This window comes from Symphalangus syndactylus, chromosome 12, assembly GCF_028878055.3.
Source record: "Symphalangus syndactylus isolate Jambi chromosome 12, NHGRI_mSymSyn1-v2.1_pri, whole genome shotgun sequence".
NCBI lineage: Eukaryota > Metazoa > Chordata > Mammalia > Primates > Hylobatidae > Symphalangus > Symphalangus syndactylus.
In genome coordinates this window covers 32136116-32154578 of record NC_072441.2, presented here as the reverse complement: position 1 = coordinate 32154578, position 18463 = coordinate 32136116, and the positions used below count along the sequence as shown (strand labels likewise).

Genomic DNA, 18463 nt, shown 5'->3' with positions numbered 1-18463 from the left:
ATGGAAATGGGAACTACTTCAGTTCTCCTTTTATAGAAAAATTCAATAAATATCTGCTGATTGTGCCCTACTTGTGACTTGAAGCCAGGTTTTTTGTTTTTTGGTTTTTGGTTTTTTTAACAGTCTTGCTCTGTCACCCAAGAGGGGCGTGATATTGGTGCACTGCAGCCTCCACCTCCTGGGTTCAAGTGATTCTTGTGCCTCAGCCTCTCGAGTAGCTGGAACTATGGGCGTGCACCACCACACCTGGCTAATTTTTGTATTTAGTAGAGATGGAGTTTCATCATGTTGCCCAGGCTGCTCTCGAACTCCTGAGCTCAAGCAATCTAACCCCCCTCCACCTCCCAAAGTGCTAAGATTACAGGCATGAGCCACCATGCCAGCAAAGCTGGGTATTTCTTAAATTGGTTCAGTCAGGTGCAATAAATTATTTGCCCTACTCTAAAATTTAAAAATCTTCTAAGAGAATTACGGTTTTGCAGCTGAGGTTTTTTTAAGACTTGAGCGCTCCAGACTCCTGCATATATCCTTAGAACAACATTGTCCAATAGAAGTACAATGTGAGCCACATGTTTTGTTTAACCCGGCATATCCAAAATATTACCCCTTTGCATGTGCTTAGTATAAAAATTTAAGATGATTTATATTCCAGGTTTTCAATATTCAGTGAGTAATTTTACACTTAGAGCAAGTGTCATTTCAGACTAGTCACATTTCAAGTACTCAATAACCACATATGGCTAGTGGCTACCTTACTAGATAGCATAGCCTTTGAGTCCCACAAAGTGTTCACATTCTATGTGTTTACACACATCTTTTGAAGTGTCATGACAGAGCCAGGTAGGATCCAGATTTTCTTTAAATCTGATCTCTCTTAACGGATTCCTAGTTGATTACTTCTTTGTTGCTTCTTATAGGGATGTATCAGAAGCTTAATAATCTCATGATTATTAGGTTAACTGCCTGAAGTATTAATGGTAGCAATAAATCGAACTATAATTTTAATTTTTCCAGTAAATTTTCTAATGTGATACTAAATATTTCACATATACATGTATCAGGAAGTAAATGGGGGGAATTTAGCAATGAATAGTATATAACAGTTTGTGATGGTATTTTTCTTTTTTTTTTTTTTAGATTGCAGCAAAAATTGGAGGTGATGCAGGGACATCACTGAATTCAAATGACTATGGTTATGGGGGACAAAAAAGACCTTTAGAAGATGGAGGTAAGTTATACTCTTAAGTATTTTAAATTGTTTTTCAGAGTGTTTAGTTGAAGTGATTCTCGGTATTTTTCTGTTATTTTATTGAGATACTACTTTTATTATAAGGTTGTTAAAATTGTAAGCTGTATATTGGCCTAAAAGGGGGGAAAGAGAACTAGACAAGGTAAGTAAAATTTGAGTCAACCAGAAAGTTTTGTCTTACTAGAAAACAGTTTATTTTCCCTCTTTTAGGGTTGTGCCATATTGAGAGTTTGCACAGACGTCTTGTTAATAATATTAAAAAAACAAAAATATAAATTGCTTAGAAGACACTTCACTGGTTTTACTCATACGTGAATGGATTTTAATATGCTGTGTTTTCGTCATTTTTCTATTTCCAATTGCACCTTAAAGGTTGAAATTCCTATAGTTTGCTACTCTAGTGTGTTGCAGGTTATACCTTTTTTTTTTAATGTTATTTGCTTTTAGTACTTTTGTGTTTCACGTTTAGCTTTAAACCTGTGGATTTACAGTGCTTTGTATTTTTAAAAATCATAATCGTTGAAGCTTCTGAACTTAGAAGTCTGCATGTATTTTTTGTTTTAGGTTTGATATGTGAGTTTTGATACATTTTCTTTTTACCCTTTTTTTTAAAGGGAGGATTCTCACTGAGGCTATAGAATGTATTTGTAGCTTTTGACCAGGAGAACTTGGTTTCCTTTTATTTAAGTGTCTTTCATATTTATAGTGAGGTTTTTAATGTAGAAAAAAAATGAGCTAATGATGCTTCAGATGTTGTATGTAATGTATTCTTTTTATTTTATGTGTAGATGGCTCTTGGACAAGTCCGAGCAGTACAACACACTGGGAGGGAATGCCCTCTCCTTTTAAAGGCAGGAATTTTTATTTATTACCTGTGTTCAGTATGTAAACTTGAAATAAACCAGTAGATTCTTAAATGGACACAAATATTTCTTGGATTATGTGTCTGAATTTTTGCTGCACAACATTCTGATGTTTAATCATTTAAGTTTGAAGGGGGGAGGAGAATGTAGTACTTTGAGCCATAGGTTGTCTGTTCCAAGGTATGCATTGTATTTATCTGTGTAATGGATTTAGATGAAGGTAGTCATGTAGTTGCTTTGAGATTCTATTTTTTTTTTTGCTAAAGTTTTATGCAGTGAAATGTTTGTTTATAAATAATAGAACAGTTTAGGTTGAGATTGCCTTGTAATGTTGTGGGGGGTTTTTTTGTTTTATTTTTTGGGGCATAGCTTTGTGGTCACTGTCAGATACACTCAACTTTTAATATGTCAGATTTTTGTAGTTTGATAGGCTTTTCTCCCCCCAGTCTTCAGTTCCTGAGGTGGAAGCATCATTAGCCTTTAGCATGTGATATTTTGCTAGTAATGGACCTAAAGTACTTTGTCTTGTATCATTCTAATGTGCTTAACATACGTTAAGGTCAGTGATTTGTTAAGAATCAGATAACTATTTTAATGTCTGTGCATCTTTTGAACGTGAAGAGAATGAAGTATCGTTTCCTTTTTAGATTACTGAGTTTGGGTTGAATTTTGACAGTTTTGGTTCAAATGATAAACCATACCTTCAGATATTTCAATAAATGTTTACATTATTTATTCTTGTTTGGGAGGGGAGAAGCTGTGTACTTAATTGGCAAAAAATTAAAAGACACTTAATTTTGCAGATCAACCAGATGCTAAGAAAGTTGCTCCTCAAAATGACTGTAAGTATTCCTTTTAAACTGGGTCAAAAGCTAAAGTAACAATTTCACTATTAAGATTTTGTTCATATTATTGGGTATCTTTGAAATTAGTTGGTTTATAAGTATTTTGGATCAGCTAGCTTGAATTTCTTTGTAAATATATACCTTTTTCTCTTATTTTACAATCTGTCCCATTAATTGTGGCCAGGTATATATAAGGATTGGTTACTGAATTATTTTACATATTTAACAACTCCAGTTCTTGATCTATACTTGTACAACTTGAAAAAGGAAATTATTTTGTTCTGTACCATTGCTAATATAATGTCTTCCCTTTCATTGGCTCTCTTGCCCCTGTCAATGCCAATATAAATATTCTGTAAAAAATTTGACTCTCTTCAAGGTGTTGTCTGTGCATTAGGGAGAGATTTTTGAATGTTTGATGTGATTGTGTTGTTAAATATATAAGTAAATTTAAATTTTGAATTTTCGTTTTTATTTAATTTTTTGATAGCTTTTGGAACACAGTTACCACCGATGCATCAGCAGCAAAGGTATAGTCATAAGATTTTCAAAAAGTACTCTGCAAGTTTTGGTTGAGCTGTATGTAAAAACACAACCACATTGGTGTATATTGAATATGCGTCTGTGTGTATTTTTGGGTGTACCTAGTTCATATCACTCCCCTTGGCAATGTACCATAAAGTGATGATTTTTCTTTTGAGTGAGAAAAACTTGTGATTTGGAGAGATAGGTGGAATTAACCACATTTTAGAAGAACAGGGGTGAATTAGAGTAACTATTAAGATGACATTCTCTAAACTCCACTCCAACTTCTTTACAGCTCATGCCTTCAGACTGTTCCATTCATCATCCCTTCTTCACTTGATGTGTCATCTTAAAATTCTTAATTTAACTACTCAAGTAATAAGACTATATTTTTTGACATGAGTCTGAGCCTAGAACCTTAGTTTAAGCCATTGGGAGACATTAGACTTCCATTTTTATTAATAGATTATCTTTTATTTGTAAACAAAGTATCTTTCGTTGAAGGAAAATGGTGCTTTCTGTTATTTCTTAGCAGATCTGTAATGACAGAAGAATACAAAGTTCCAGATGGAATGGTTGGATTTAGTAAGTAACTTGATTTTTAAAGTTTTGAAAACATGATCAAAACATACTTCAGACTCTTCCAACCAAAAAAAAAAAAATTTTTTTTTTCTAACTAGTAATTGGCAGAGGAGGTGAACAGATCTCACGCATACAGCAGGAATCTGGATGCAAAATACAGATAGCTCCTGGTAATGTTATATTTTCTTGGTATTTTCAGAGTCACTAGAAAACTAGCTTTTTTTTTTTTAAGGTTTCTAGTAATAATAATGCTACCTTTAATCTTTTGACCTGAAGTTTTCTTTTTGTTTTAAATTGTAGACAGTGGTGGCCTTCCAGAAAGGTCCTGTATGTTAACTGGAACACCTGAATCTGTCCAGTAAGTTTGAAAAATCTTAAAAATCTACTTAAGTAACAACAGGAGAACTCTTTGAATTTTGTCTCTTCTCTTTGTTACTGCTTTATTTTACATTATTGTTTCGCTGCCGCCTTCCCTCAAAGTCCTCTAACTCCTTTGAAGTTTATGCCTCATGCCTTTCTCAGGTAGGGTTCATCATCTGAATCATTAAACACAGAAAATGGTTAAAACGACTTCATATCTACTCCAGTCTCTACTTGTAAAGCCAGGTGTAGCCTGGAGAAGAATGCACAGTCAGGTTGACTGGTGACACCTAAAACTCAGACATTAAGCTCAAGTGGACTGTTGTGTTCCCTGCATTTCCCTAGTTCCATTCACTTTTCCACTCCTCTGCAAGGCTTTTTAATACTGTATTTCCCCACCTCCAAATCTTCAGCATCTAACCCCACCTCTCTCCCACTTAAGCTTATTTACTGAGAAAATGGAAGCCAATGATAAGAAGCTTTTCTTTTTCCCTACCACTAAACCTACCAGCCTTCATTTTTTCTCTATTCACATAGTACCCAGGTAATTGCTTTCCTTTGTGTTCATGTGCCTAAAGCCAGCCCTTTCTTCCTACTGAAGGTTCAGCCTGCATTTGTACTTTCTGCTGCATTACTAGTTCCCCCTCTTTACTAGATTTTTTTTCTTTTCTTTTCTTTTCTTTTCTTTTTTTTTTTTTTTTTTTGAGACGAAGTCTTGCTCTGTTGCCAGGCTGGAGTGCAGGGGCACGATCTCGACTCACTGCAACCTCTGTCTCCCGAGTTCAAAGGATTCTCCTGCCTCAGCCTCCCTAGTAGCTGGGACTACAGGTGCATGCCACCACACCCAGCTAATTTTTGTATTTTTTTTAGTAGAGACAGGGTTTCACCATGTTGGCTGGGATGGTCTCGATCTCTTGACCTCGTGATCCACCCACCTCGACCTCCCAAAGTCCTGGGATTACAGGCGTGAGCCACTTCCCCCCAGCCTGATTTTCTTTATAGCACTTTCCAAATAATGCATTATTCATTTGACATGTTATTTTTACTTATTTAATGAAATGAAGCCACTCTAGCAGGAACCCTGTCTGTTTCTTTGAGTGCTATTACCCCATCATCTAGAATAGCACCTGCACATAGTTGATATTTAAATATTTGTTGAATGAATAATTGTAGCATATGAGTAAGCAAAATGGTAGTTTAAAAATGTAAATAAATCATTTAGTTCTTGGAAGAATCAGTTTAATTCTGAGACAACTTTAGCATTAGAGTTCTTTCTTGGAAATTTTGGGCTATTCTTAAAAATTGTATATCTAGAAAATATTTTTGCATAATCTCTCAATCTTTGACCCTTGATAGCATTTTCTTTCAGTTAAAAGTAAAAGCATTGTTAAAGTTAGCATCAAGGCACCTAATCCTGAATTGGGATAGGAGGAGTACTTGGTTATATTGTTTTATATTTCTCTATTTGAATAAGCTTGGGTATGCTACAACTTACTATTTAAATATTAATTTGTTAACAGGTCAGCAAAACGGTTACTGGACCAGATTGTTGAAAAAGGAAGACCAGCTCCTGGCTTCCATCATGGCGATGGACCGGGAAATGCAGTTCAAGAAATCATGATTCCAGCTAGCAAGGCAGGATTGGTTATTGGAAAGGGGGGAGAAACTATTAAACAGCTTCAGGTATTGTTATGGTTGTGAAATGGCTACTTTTGATCTGCTTTGATGCCCATTTTTGTCCACTCCCTTTTGTTAATATATATTATTTCTATGATTGTAACAGGAACGGGCTGGAGTTAAAATGGTTATGATTCAAGATGGGCCGCAAAACACTGGTGCTGACAAACCTCTTAGGATTACAGGAGACCCATATAAAGTTCAAGTAAACTTAACTTTATACTTTATAAAGAAAGAGTTTGGGTTGAATGGGGTTGGGCAAAATATGCATGAAAAATTAAAATGTTTTGAGACATGCTTTCTAAATTAGCTAACTTTTTCTGCTTTAGCAAGCCAAGGAAATGGTGTTAGAGTTAATTCGTGATCAAGGTGGTTTCAGAGAAGTTCGGAATGAGTATGGGTCAAGAATAGGAGGAAATGAAGGGATAGATGTAAGTAAAAATACCCATTCAGAAATGGTTGTATGCTAATTCATAAATATAATAGTGTTTTCTGTTTTGTGTTAAGTAGCTCTAACATTGTTATCCTTTTATTTCACCTTTACAGAATTCTATATTTTATATCTTGTTACCCTATTTGCTATAAATATAGAATTATATGTACTTTTATGATTTGAGGCAGATTTTCAGGAAATGATGCTTTTTTAAAATACTTTTTTTTACTTTAAACCCTGAGAAGCTAGCTTTCTTAACAGTTAGTCTTTTTTACATAAGGTCCCCATTCCAAGATTTGCTGTTGGCATTGTAATAGGAAGAAATGGAGAGATGATCAAAAAAATACAAAATGATGCTGGTGTTCGCATTCAGTTTAAGCCAGGTGAGTACATGTCATAATCTTGTAAGTGTTGGCAGCAGTGAGTTTTGACATACATTTATTGTTTAATTAATTTTGTTTCTTTGTTTTGAAGATGATGGGACAACACCAGAGAGGATAGCACAAATAACAGGACCTCCAGACCGATGTCAACATGCTGCAGAAATTATTACAGACCTTCTTCGAAGTGTTCAGGTTTGATAGAAAGTTAACATTTTCATTTTTTGTTTTTATGGAAAAGTATTTTCCTTCATGAAATCTGAATTTTCCTCTATATCAGAGTCTGCTTGATGATGCTTTATTAATAGAGAAAGTTTAAATTGCTTTAAGGTAAAGATCTTGGAGCAGGAAGAACTACTACCTTAAGTGCTACCTTATTTACTCTTGTATTTAAAAAAATGTTATTACTTATGATTATTAGGGCCAGTTCATCTCTACATTTCTGGTTCAGGTATATGAGAGCTGGGAAAAATAAACGTAATAATTTTATCACGAAACAAAAGTATTTCTGTGTGACTCTTCGTTCTTGTCTTTGCCTCTCCTATAGGCTGGTAATCCTGGTGGACCTGGACCTGGTGGTCGAGGAAGAGGTAGAGGTCAAGGCAACTGGAACATGGGACCACCTGGTGGACTACAGGAATTTAATTTTATTGTGCCAACTGGGAAAACTGGATTAATAATAGGAAAAGGCAATGTATTTTAAACTCTTAATGTTTTGACACATTATTCGTTTTTCTGGACACTTTCTGTTGCTGTTGTAAACAAGTGGCAATGCTTTTTCTCTGACTGTATTTTAGTAGAAAACCATTCTTATGTTAATATGTAACAAGTAAAACATAAATGAGGGATCTCATGTATATTTATAAAAAGAGCAGATTTTAATCTTACTAGCTTTTAGAGAAAGCGAACTAAGAGATTATTAGCATAAGAAATGTCTTTTGACCCAAAAAGTGGTTTGAGTGTTTTTGTTTGTGCATTTTGTTTTTTCCTGACTCATATTTTAAAAATTCGAATGTTTATAAGTGTATTAGTTTATATTTACACTGCTTTTAAAAGCGGTTTGTTCAAGTATTTTATTATAATCACATTAAGGTTACGTTTAAACATACTAAGTAAATGTATTTTAAGAGAAGCATGAAATGCTTCCTAAAATTTGATTTACAGTGTAGAATATTAAATGAAAAATCTTAATACAATGTTGTCAGTTAGGATACTGACCAAATCGTATTTTTAATGGCCCATTTAATTGTGACCATTTTCTTCTAAATAGCTCCTAGTACACCTTTGAAACCTTCAGAGAAATTACTGTCTTTTGATTTTAGGAGGTGAAACCATAAAAAGCATAAGCCAACAGTCTGGTGCAAGAATAGAACTTCAGAGAAATCCTCCACCAAATGCAGATCCTAATATGAAGTTATTTACAATTCGTGGCACTCCACAACAGATAGACTATGCTCGGCAACTCATAGAAGAAAAGATTGGTGTGAGTATACTTTAAACTTTTAATTTTTAGTGTAGATCCTTAGACTGTAGTTAAATTAAGATGTTTATTCAAATACATCAAAGGAAAATGTATCATTACTAGTCTGCATTTATAGATTTCATGATACGTATAATAGATACAACGTGAAGATTTTCCAGCAATGAAAATAACCTAATTAAATGTGTAGTTACAGGTTTTGAGAACAACCTTACATTTGGGTATGGCTAGATAAGAGGAGGGTAGTGTTACCTGCAGGCATGATATTAGTGTTGGTGTAGGATTGCGGAACATACTTGAAGGACATAGTTAACGGTAATTCATTATTTATTAAGATTTTACTCTACTGAACCCCAGCAAGGCAAACAAGATAAATCAAATGCATCTCCCGCTCTACAGTAGAAATTCATAAATCCTAGCTTTTGGACTGGCTCACAGATTATCTGGGGGTATTAACATGTAGACTATTTGGGTGCTTCCCACTCCTACACAATATACAGAGACAGGCCTGACTCAAAATGTCTGGGATAGGGCCCAGCATCTAATTTTATATAGATGTTTGGGTGATTCTGGTGCACAGACAAATTTGGAAATTTTTTTTCCAGGAAAGTTTTCTGTTAGAACAAAAAAGTATGAAAAGCTTTGACTGCTTTTTTGTAAATGAGGCAGACAATGTCTTACTGGAGTTTTTAACACAAAGTGTGCAGGGAGCATCTTAAATTATTAGAATTTCCTAGGAAAAATTATTTTTGGTGTTTGCCATGCTGTGAATGGGGTGCGTGCAAAACAAGGTTGACACTGCTTCTGTCTACTGGGGAAGACAAAAATAGATGTACAAAAGACGCTTAAGGAACATCTTACAAAATGTACACAAACATTGTAAGTTCTGTTGTATGGATAGTTTAATTGTTCAAAAAATGAAGAAGATGTTTGTGGAGTAATGATAGAGGTTGATGCCATGGCAAAAAAATGAATAGCACATCTTGGTTTTTGATTGTACAATATTAGCCTCACATGCATAGGTCAGGATTTCTGTTGGATTCATGGAAAAACAAGATAGATTGTTTTAGAGAAGCAGTTTGGTGTGGTGATTAAGAGCATGGACTCTGTATTCGGGTTGCCTGAGTTCAGAATTCTGTGAATCATTTACTGGTTCTGTGACCTTGGAGAAGTTACTCAGGCTTTTCTGTGCCTTGGTTTCCTCCTGTAAAATGAGGATAATAGTATCTACTTCATAGAGTTGTAGGGATTAAATGAATGTTCATGTGTGTGTCACTTAAAAGAATGCCTGGCACATAACCCTAAAAGATGTTGCTACTTTTTCAGTATTATTTTTACTACTTGGAACGAATAGGTCATGGATAATAAGTGAGAGATGACAGCAATTGGAGATTTAAAGAGACAAGTTAATAAAAAGAACTTTAAGGCCGGGCGCGGTGGCTCACGCTTGTAATCCCAGCACTTTAGGAGGCTGAGGAGGGCGGATCACGAGGTCAGGAGATCGAGACCACGGTGAAACCCCGTCTGTACTAAAAATACAAAAAATTAGCCGGGCGTGGTGGCGGGCGCCTGTAGTCCCAGCTACTCGGAGAGGCTGAGGCAGCAGAATGGCGTGAACCCAGGAGGCGGAGCTTGCAGTGAGCCGAGATCCCGCCACTGCACTCCAGCCTGGGTGACAGAGCGAGACTCCGTCTCAAAAAAAAAAAAAGAACTTTAAAGGTCATGAAGTTTAGTTTTCCTATTTTGCAGTGAGAAATTTACAACAAAATGTAGTGGTAGCATTTTGTCCAACATGTCGCCTGGTTAACTACTCAGAAGGAGCATTTTAGGACAGTTAAGTGTAATGTCTTTGTTGGCTTAACAAAACAGAAATCAGTTAAGCGTTATTAATTAATGATGTGGCATGCATGCATCATAAGGATATAAAAATCCTGATTTATTGAAGGAATTAAAAAGGGTATTTTTGTGCTGTTAAACATGATACATGAAAGGCCAAAAAGGATATAAATTATTGATCTGAATGGGGTTTCAGTGACAGAAATAGGTTGTGAGGTGGATTTTAGTTTGATAGTGAACCAACTAGCTATTAACGTTATCAGTGAAATGTTCAGAAGACAATTGATGATACAGGACCCGAGCAGTTTTTGAATATATTGTCAAGATGGTTGTCTCATGTTAGGCAAGTAGATATAGAGAGAAAAGCGAAGATAAGGACCTGATTTCTGTGATTAAGATGGAAAAAGATAGTAAAAGTAAGAATTATAAAAGGAAAGGGAACTACTGTTGTCTGCAAACAAGCTAAAGGAAATTTAATTGCTAATTTAAATTTAATTTAAATTGCATTTAATTGCCACCGCTATTGATTTTAGTGAATTTTACATGTCTCGTTATTATGGCAGATGAAATAGTTTTTGCAAAATGAATGAGAAAAGGAAGGAAAACCTAAAATTTGTTGTTTGTGACTATAAGAGGGTAGAAATGGAAGATTATTTGGCCATAGAGTTGTTTAACCATTACTGTGTTTTTCTGATTTTTCTATGTCTTCCTTTTTTTCGTAGGGCCCAGTAAATCCTTTAGGGCCACCTGTACCCCATGGGCCCCATGGTGTCCCAGGCCCCCATGGACCTCCTGGGCCTCCAGGGCCTGGAACTCCAATGGGACCATACAACCCTGCACCTTATAATCCTGGACCACCAGGCCCGGCTCCTCAGTAAGTATTGGGTTTAGTTCTGGGCTTTCCCGAAAGATTCTAGTTGTGGGACTGTATTTTTATACTGATTTTTCTTTTCAGTGGTCCTCCAGCCCCATACGCTCCCCAGGGATGGGGAAATGCGTATCCACACTGGCAGCAGCAGGCTCCTCCTGATCCAGGTAGAAGATGCTTATCATTTGTGTGTTACCTGTATTGTTTTCCATTTCTGTTACATTATTAAATTTTCTAGTGTTGATTCTACATTTGTATGCATCACCTTCACTCACTTTACTCTTTCAACAGTGTTAGGCACTGCCTCTACCCCAGTGTATAGGACTGACATGAATATGAGCTCTGCTTTTATGGAACTTCTTTCTACTTGCCTTTGGCTTTCTTATGAGTTGATACAGTAGAATGATAAAAGCTAAAAGCTGCAGGAAAGAACACAGTGTCATAGGTTTTGGATACCAGTGCTGTCAAATGTGTAGTATGTTAATTGTGGCATTATCTATGGAAAAATAGTTTTTACTTATTTAGAAAATTATGTGATAGGGGTTGGGCACTGAGTCTCACGTCTGTAATCCCACCTATTCAGAAGTCTGAGGCTGAGTCTTGAGACCAGCCTGGGCAACATGGCAAGACCCATCTCTAAAAAAATTTGTTTTAAATTAGCCGGGCAGGGTGGTATGTGCCTGTACTTCTAGCTGCTCAGAAGGCTGAGGTGGGGGGATTGCTTGAGCCTAGAAGTTCTAGATTGTATTGAGCTGTGGGCACACCATTGCACTCCCCTGGGCAACAAAATGGGACCCCATCTCTTAAAAAAAAGAAAAATTATATATATAACAGTCTGTGTGTGTATATATATATATATTTATATATATATATAACATATATATTATAATATATATATATATTTATATATATATAACATATATTATAATATATATATATATAACATATATATTATAATATATATTACAATATGTTATATATATAACATATATAATAACATGTTATATATATATTATAACATATGTTATATATATATAAAACAGTCTAACAGAGTGTTAAGTATTTGGGCATTAAACTTCCAACTTGTCAAATAAGATATCTGTTCTAGTACTCCTCATATGACAACTTCATGTGGGTAAAAATCAGGCCTGTATTTAATAACTGCATGCTAAAACCCAAATACATTTAATTATTTTCTATATTCAGATTTATTTATTATATCCTGTTCTATTCTGGCATCTTTCCATACCCTGTAGTTTGCTTTCCATCTTGGTCAAAGAGTCATTCTTTGAAACCAATTAACATTTATTTATGATCCTTTTTTCTCACCTGCTACCTACCTTTTAGGCCTCTTTCACTCGAGTAGTTTCAAGGAAAATATACTCAATTATGGATTACTTTCTACACATAATACATTTATCCCCAAAAAACTTGAAGTAATTTATGTAAATGAAATTGCTTGATTAACTTCATAGGAAGTGTGCTTTTTGGAATGTGACGACACAGCATGACAGTTACCAGATAACCACAACTTCATTAATTCAAGGAACGACTTGAGTTGTGCTAGGATATAGGTATGCAAAGTTGGGGTTGTGTTCTATAGCAAAAGAATGCACTCCCAGCATAAGCAACACTGATGGAAGGGCTCACAGGGTACAGAATATAATACTCTAAACACTAATTTTTGGAGAATGAAAGGGCTTTTCTTTCCCTCTTGTTGGCTAATTGGGATGGTATAATTAATAAGATTGAAGAGTTTGAGTAGGTTAAAAGGCAGATTCATATTGGGTAACTTGGATCTGCCAGGATTGTATTTTTGAGCACTACTGGGTGGTTAGCATGATTGAGGAAAAATGATGGGAATAAGAAGTGGAAGTGGTCTTTGTATCACAAGTTGAATTTCTCACTTGGAGTAGTAGTGAAGTCACTACTGCTGTAAAAACTGGTCAGTGAATGTGGTTGCAGCATGGCCTTTGGGCAAGAAGTAACGCATTTAACTAAAACCAGCTGGTTGGCCCCACTCAGATTTATCAAAGGGTTACTGGGCTCCTGGGGTGAATATTGCTTATATTAGACTTAGAATAGCGTAATGTTTTAATATTATATGAACTAAAATGTTTCTTTACAAAAAGAGTGGTCTGTTAATGGATTTATGTAGTGGTCAAGAATTTAGACTTCAGAGTCAAATAAACCTAGATCAGTCCTAGTCCTACAGTTTACTAATTGTGAGATGTCAAGCAAGTTTTTGAACTCCTCTAAGCCTCTGTTTTCTTATCTATAAATTGATGAATGAATCTTGGGTTGAGTGACTATTTAGTAAATTCTTAGTACATACTAGTTGTTTGTAACTGTGAGGCTGGTTTTTTGGTATGGTTTTCACATTTGGGAGTAGAAATACCACTTCCTAAAGTCTGTTTTATCTCAAATTCTGTATCCAGGCATAGTGTAAAGTGAAATACCTAGATTTCTTGATTAATATACAGATAATGGCCAGGCGCCATGGCTAAAACCTATAACCCTAGCACTTTGGAAGGCTGAGGCGGGTGGATCACTTGAGGTCAGGAGTTGGAGACCAGCCTGGCCAACATGGCGAAACCCTGTCTCTACTAAAAATACAAAAATTAGCTGGGTGTGGTGGCGGGTGCCTGTAATCCCAGCTACTTGGGAGGCTGAGACGGGAGAACTGCTTGAGAATCGCTCCACTGCCCTCCAGCCTGGGCAACAGAGTGAGACACTTGATCTCAAAAAAAAAAAAAAAAAATACAGATAATGACACTATTGAGATATGTAAACATCCAACATACAAAAGCAGTACATTGGGCAATTGAGAAAAGTTTGGAGGGTGTCCTAATAACACCTTACAGTTATATTACCTTGTAATTTTCTTTTTCTAGAAATTCTTGCTCATTTTTCTCAAACTTGACCTTTATGAAGCAGCTGAGAAATGCTACTGTTCAGAATGAAGGCATAATAGAAAATTAAAAGTTTTAATTGTATGATATTCCTAATATAAAAGACAGAATCAAGTTTTTTCTGGTTTCTAGAAGATTGAGAGGTCTCAAACTGTTCACACTTCAGTTGATGTGGGAGATGAGTGAGGGTCAGTCAAGTGTAGAGGAGACATAACATAGCTAAAGCCGAGACACGGGCATAGTGATTTCTGAAAAGTACAAGCAGTGTGTTGTGGCTGGAGCTTGGGTGTTGAAGAGATATAACCGAAGGGAGAGATGAGGCTGAAATGGAAAGGATAAGCCAGGGGGTTCAGACTGTTAAAGATGTTGAATGATAGGCTGTACTTAAGCTTTCAACATCCTGAAGATTGTAGAGAATGAAGAATTTCAAGTAGGATGACATCAAGTTTATAACATTCAATGTGAAATAGGATGAAATGTGGCTAATCTTTTTTAAGATTTTTGTATTTTCTCTTCATTGAAAATAAGGAGAAAGTTCATTGTTCTAAAATAATTGTTTCTTTCTTACACAGGTTAGTCCCTGGAAATGTTTTTCTTTAGTCATCTTCTAGATAGAGCTGTTTGTGCTTGAGGCGAAACCAATTTAGAAAAAAACAAGGGCACAGGATGGTTTGAGACAGAGCATTGGATTTGGAGTCAAAAGACCTTTATTCATATCCCAGTTATGCCACTCAGTAGTTTTTAACCTAGGAAAGTCACTTGGTCTCTGAGACTTGGTTTTCTTTAATAAAAGCTGATGGTGACAACAAAAATAATAGAAAATTTAAAAGTTTTCATACACTTTTTTTAATGTTCTAGTTAATTTTGGGGGCTGTATATTTGCCAGAGAGCTGGGTGTGTGTGTGTGTGTGTGTGTGTGTGTGTGTGTGTGTGTGTGTGTGTGTATGTACGTGTGTGAGGGAGAATTACAGACTTCACATTGCAAACCTTGAACTTTCATTTATTTTAGCTAAGGCAGGAACGGATCCAAATTCAGCAGCTTGGGCTGCTTATTATGCTCACTATTATCAACAGCAAGCACAGCCACCACCAGCAGCCCCTGCAGGTGCACCAACTACAACTCAAACTAATGGACAAGGTAACTAAAGAACTTATATGTGAAAGCCAAAACTTGTGCTTGGAATTATATATGAAGTACATCACTGTATAATACCTAAAATTTCTGACATTATTTAATTATAATTTAAGCAGACTTTTCCTTTTTTAAATTGTTACTTTGAAATAGTTTCAAACTTTCATAAAAGTTGCAAGAAGAATACCAGGAGCACCCAGATAGCCCAGCTGTTAATGTTTTATTCCCTTGTTTACTCTGTTACCATCTATATCATACATGTGTATCTGTGTGTATTTTTTTTTAAATATCCATTATAATTAGTTCTGAAGGAAACTAATTATATCCAGCATAATTAGTTCTGAAAGAAATCATTGAAGACTAAACTGTAGACATGATGTCCTGTTGGGTACTTCAAAAATACATAACCATGATACAGCCCTCCAAATCAGTAAGTCAACACTGATATATTAAGTTCTTTATATCATTATGGATTTCTGATTTTTGCAATAGGTTGTATTTTTAAAGTATTTTTATAATTTTGATAATCAGATTATCCTGGATTTGGCCAGTCAGGGTGTATATTCAGGGTGGTGCCTATATCCTTTTGAAATACCTGTCATTCTTTTAAGCACTTCCATACTGTCTGGCACAGTAAGATTGTTATTTTTTGCTTTCTGGGCTCCAGCCCTTGAGTCAGCTATTTCTTCAAAGAGTTCCGATTCCTTTTAGTAGAGTATGGTAGAAACGAGACTTGAGTATGCTTGTTGCTACTGAGGTGTAATTGCTTCTAGCTTCTTTCAACAGACAGAACTAGGAAATATATTTACATACATGCATACCTGCATACACATACCAAAAAACACATAAACGTCAATATATGATATATTTTTAAAAACTATGTTCATATCACCACGTCCATTTCAGCATTTTGGGGATTTCAAGCCTTTTCCTTTTTTGTACTTGTTTACAAATGGTGAGAAACCTGGTATCCTCAGTGTATTTCCTTATTTGACATTTACTTATATGTTTAATATAACCAGTCTTCCAAACAGGTTGGTTTTCTTTTCTGTCCACTGCCTCTGTACCCCCAGTACCTGCTATCTTTGGCACCGGTAGGGATGCCACCACCACATAGTACCTCCCTCCTACCCTTAACTGTCACATTGCAGGCCCCTGCCAGCTCCTACACCCAAGGAAACGGCCAAAATTGCCTTTTAAAAACTTTAATTCTGTTTCTTGTTTTGTTTTGCTTGAACAAGGAGATCAGCAGAATCCAGCCCCAGCTGGACAGGTTGATTATACCAAGGCTTGGGAAGAGTACTACAAGAAAATGGGTATGTTTTATACATTTCTTGAAAATACATACTTAATTAAATTGAAGCACAGATTATTCTCTTCAGGAAGAGAATAATTGAATAAAATCACTGGACTTGTAAACATATCAAGACAGCTGCAAATTACAGTTTTTAAATTTGTGGTTATGTAGCAAGGAAATATTTTTTTTCTAATTGCATTTGTCAACCAGTTATTAATTGAAACTAGAAATGTCCTTACTGGTACATACAATGTTAACATTACTATACTTTTGACAATGACAGTTATATATATTATCAGTCTAAATGGCATAAGGTTAAATTTTATGTGTCAGGCGAAAATTGATTGTGTGTGATACCATTATTTTTGCTGCAAGATAAGCAGGTAAGAAGTAATCTGCAGTGACGGAAAGTAACCAAGTGATGGAACCAGAATCTGGCTTCCAAGAAGGTCTGAGTCCCAAGCTTGTCTCCCGAATTGTCTCTTTAGGGACCATTTGGAACCTGATACTGTACTTCTGGACAAATCACTATGTTTCAGCTGCTTTTGCTCTTAGTCATTTAAAATTGTGACATACCACAGCTAGATGTCACAAATGAAAGCTAAATTGGTAAGCTTGGTTATCCTTCACTAGCAGAAAAAGAATCTATAGGTGGTAGAGTTTTGTCATAAGATAACGGTCTACTTGGGATTTTCAATGTAAATTTCAATGTTTTCTTTGGCAAAGAATGTTTCTCATTCTCCACAGAAAGAAAAATTTCCAGAAGGGTGATGATTTTAATCTTCTAGATGTAAAATTACATACACCTGATGATAAAGTTGTTCTGCACAACTGGTTTCTTTTTAAAGGAAGAAAAGAATTGTTTTTCCTCTCAGAATGGCTTCCTAGGAGAGTCATGTTCCGTCTATCTGAGGCTTTAACAGATTAATTTATGTTTTTGTGACCTAGCTTAGGCAGATCTACAGTAGCTACAATTCTGCAAAAAGAAACTTTTAACTTAAAAACAGCATACTCTGATTAAGATTGGTTACATAATTTATTTTCTGAACTGGGATCCTTTTTAGAATGAATAGGGATGCTATTAATAATCATGCCCTGGCCAGGCGCGGTGGCTCACGCTTGTAATCCCAGCACTTTGGGAGGCCGAGGCGGGTGGATCACGAGATCAGGAGATCAAGACCACGGTGAAACCCTGTCTCTACTAAAAATACAAAAAATTAGCCGGGTGTGGTGGCGGGCGCCTGTAGTCCCAGCTACTAGGAGAGGCTGAGGCAGGAGAATGGCATGAACCCGGGAGGCGGAGCTTGCAGTGAGCCGAGATTGCGCCACTGCACTCCAGCCTGGGCGACAGAGCGAGACTCTGTCTCAAAAAAAAAAAAAAAAAAAAAAATCGTGCCCTGACAGCACTGTGGTCAGGACCTGTAATCAACTTAACTTTAATTAAATAGCATCACCATTTTAAAAGACTTGAGCATGAGCCGCATGCAGTGGCACACACTTGTAGTCCCAGCTGCTTGGGAGGCTAAGGTGGAAGGATTCCTTGAACACAGGAGATTGAGGCCAGCCTTGGCATCATAGTGAGACCTGGTCACGTGTTTGGGTTAAAAATTGCTAACTTCAACTTCTATTTTCTCAGTGGGTAATGTCCCCTAGATAGGGTCCCTAGTAATTATTAAGTAGGTAAAAATAAAGGCTTGTTAATGGATTTAGCTAATTACCGAGGAATGAGTTTGGCTTCTGTGCTTTATTTTACCTTATTGATTATTTGTAATATGGCCATTAATTTACTGTTCAGTCTTTTTTGTTTTACTTTTTTATGTTTTACTCAAAATGAGTGGGTGGGTTGAATTCTAATTTTTATTGTTAAGGGAAGAAATTTTACCTTGTCTTTAATTTTTTATTTTTTTTTTTACCATTTCCCTGCCAGTTAGAGATACTATGCTATACTGTCTTGAATCCTCTGTAGGAAAACATGGCATAGAAATAATTAAATAATAATTAGATATTAAATAATAATGCTGTAT

The 18463-nt window shown here is 35.9% G+C and overlaps 1 protein-coding gene across 34 annotated transcripts in view; it reads left to right on the top strand.

The window, feature by feature from the left end:
• FUBP1 (far upstream element binding protein 1) overlaps positions 1-18463 on the top strand; it is a 36345-nt gene that overhangs the window by 8339 nt on the left and 9543 nt on the right. For 10 of the 34 annotated variants that reach the window (XR_010117313.1, XR_010117311.1, XR_010117312.1 and 7 more), the window contains 18 exons: positions 1138-1228; positions 2038-2100; positions 2916-2954; positions 3448-3487; positions 4015-4067; positions 4163-4234; positions 4365-4422; positions 5945-6107; positions 6208-6306; positions 6431-6532; positions 6815-6917; positions 7009-7109; positions 7462-7603; positions 8237-8397; positions 10953-11104; positions 11186-11265; positions 15020-15148; positions 16384-16458. Coding sequence is in view for 30 of the 34 variants with exons in the window: in XM_063624121.1 (XP_063480191.1) it covers positions 1138-1228; positions 2038-2100; positions 2916-2954; positions 3448-3487; positions 4015-4067; positions 4163-4234; positions 4365-4422; positions 5945-6107; positions 6208-6306; positions 6431-6532; positions 6815-6917; positions 7009-7109; positions 7462-7603; positions 8237-8397; positions 10953-11104; positions 11186-11265; positions 15020-15148; positions 16384-16458 (1723 nt within the window). In the remaining 4 variants the exon portion in view is untranslated. The remainder of the gene's footprint in view (positions 1-1137; positions 1229-2037; positions 2101-2915; positions 2955-3447; positions 3488-4014; positions 4068-4162; positions 4235-4364; positions 4423-5944; positions 6108-6207; positions 6307-6430; positions 6533-6814; positions 6918-7008; positions 7110-7461; positions 7604-8236; positions 8398-10952; positions 11105-11185; positions 11266-15019; positions 15149-16383; positions 16459-18463) is intronic. The other 24 variants (XR_010117314.1, XM_063624136.1, XM_063624135.1 and 21 more) reach the window with 3 other exon arrangements.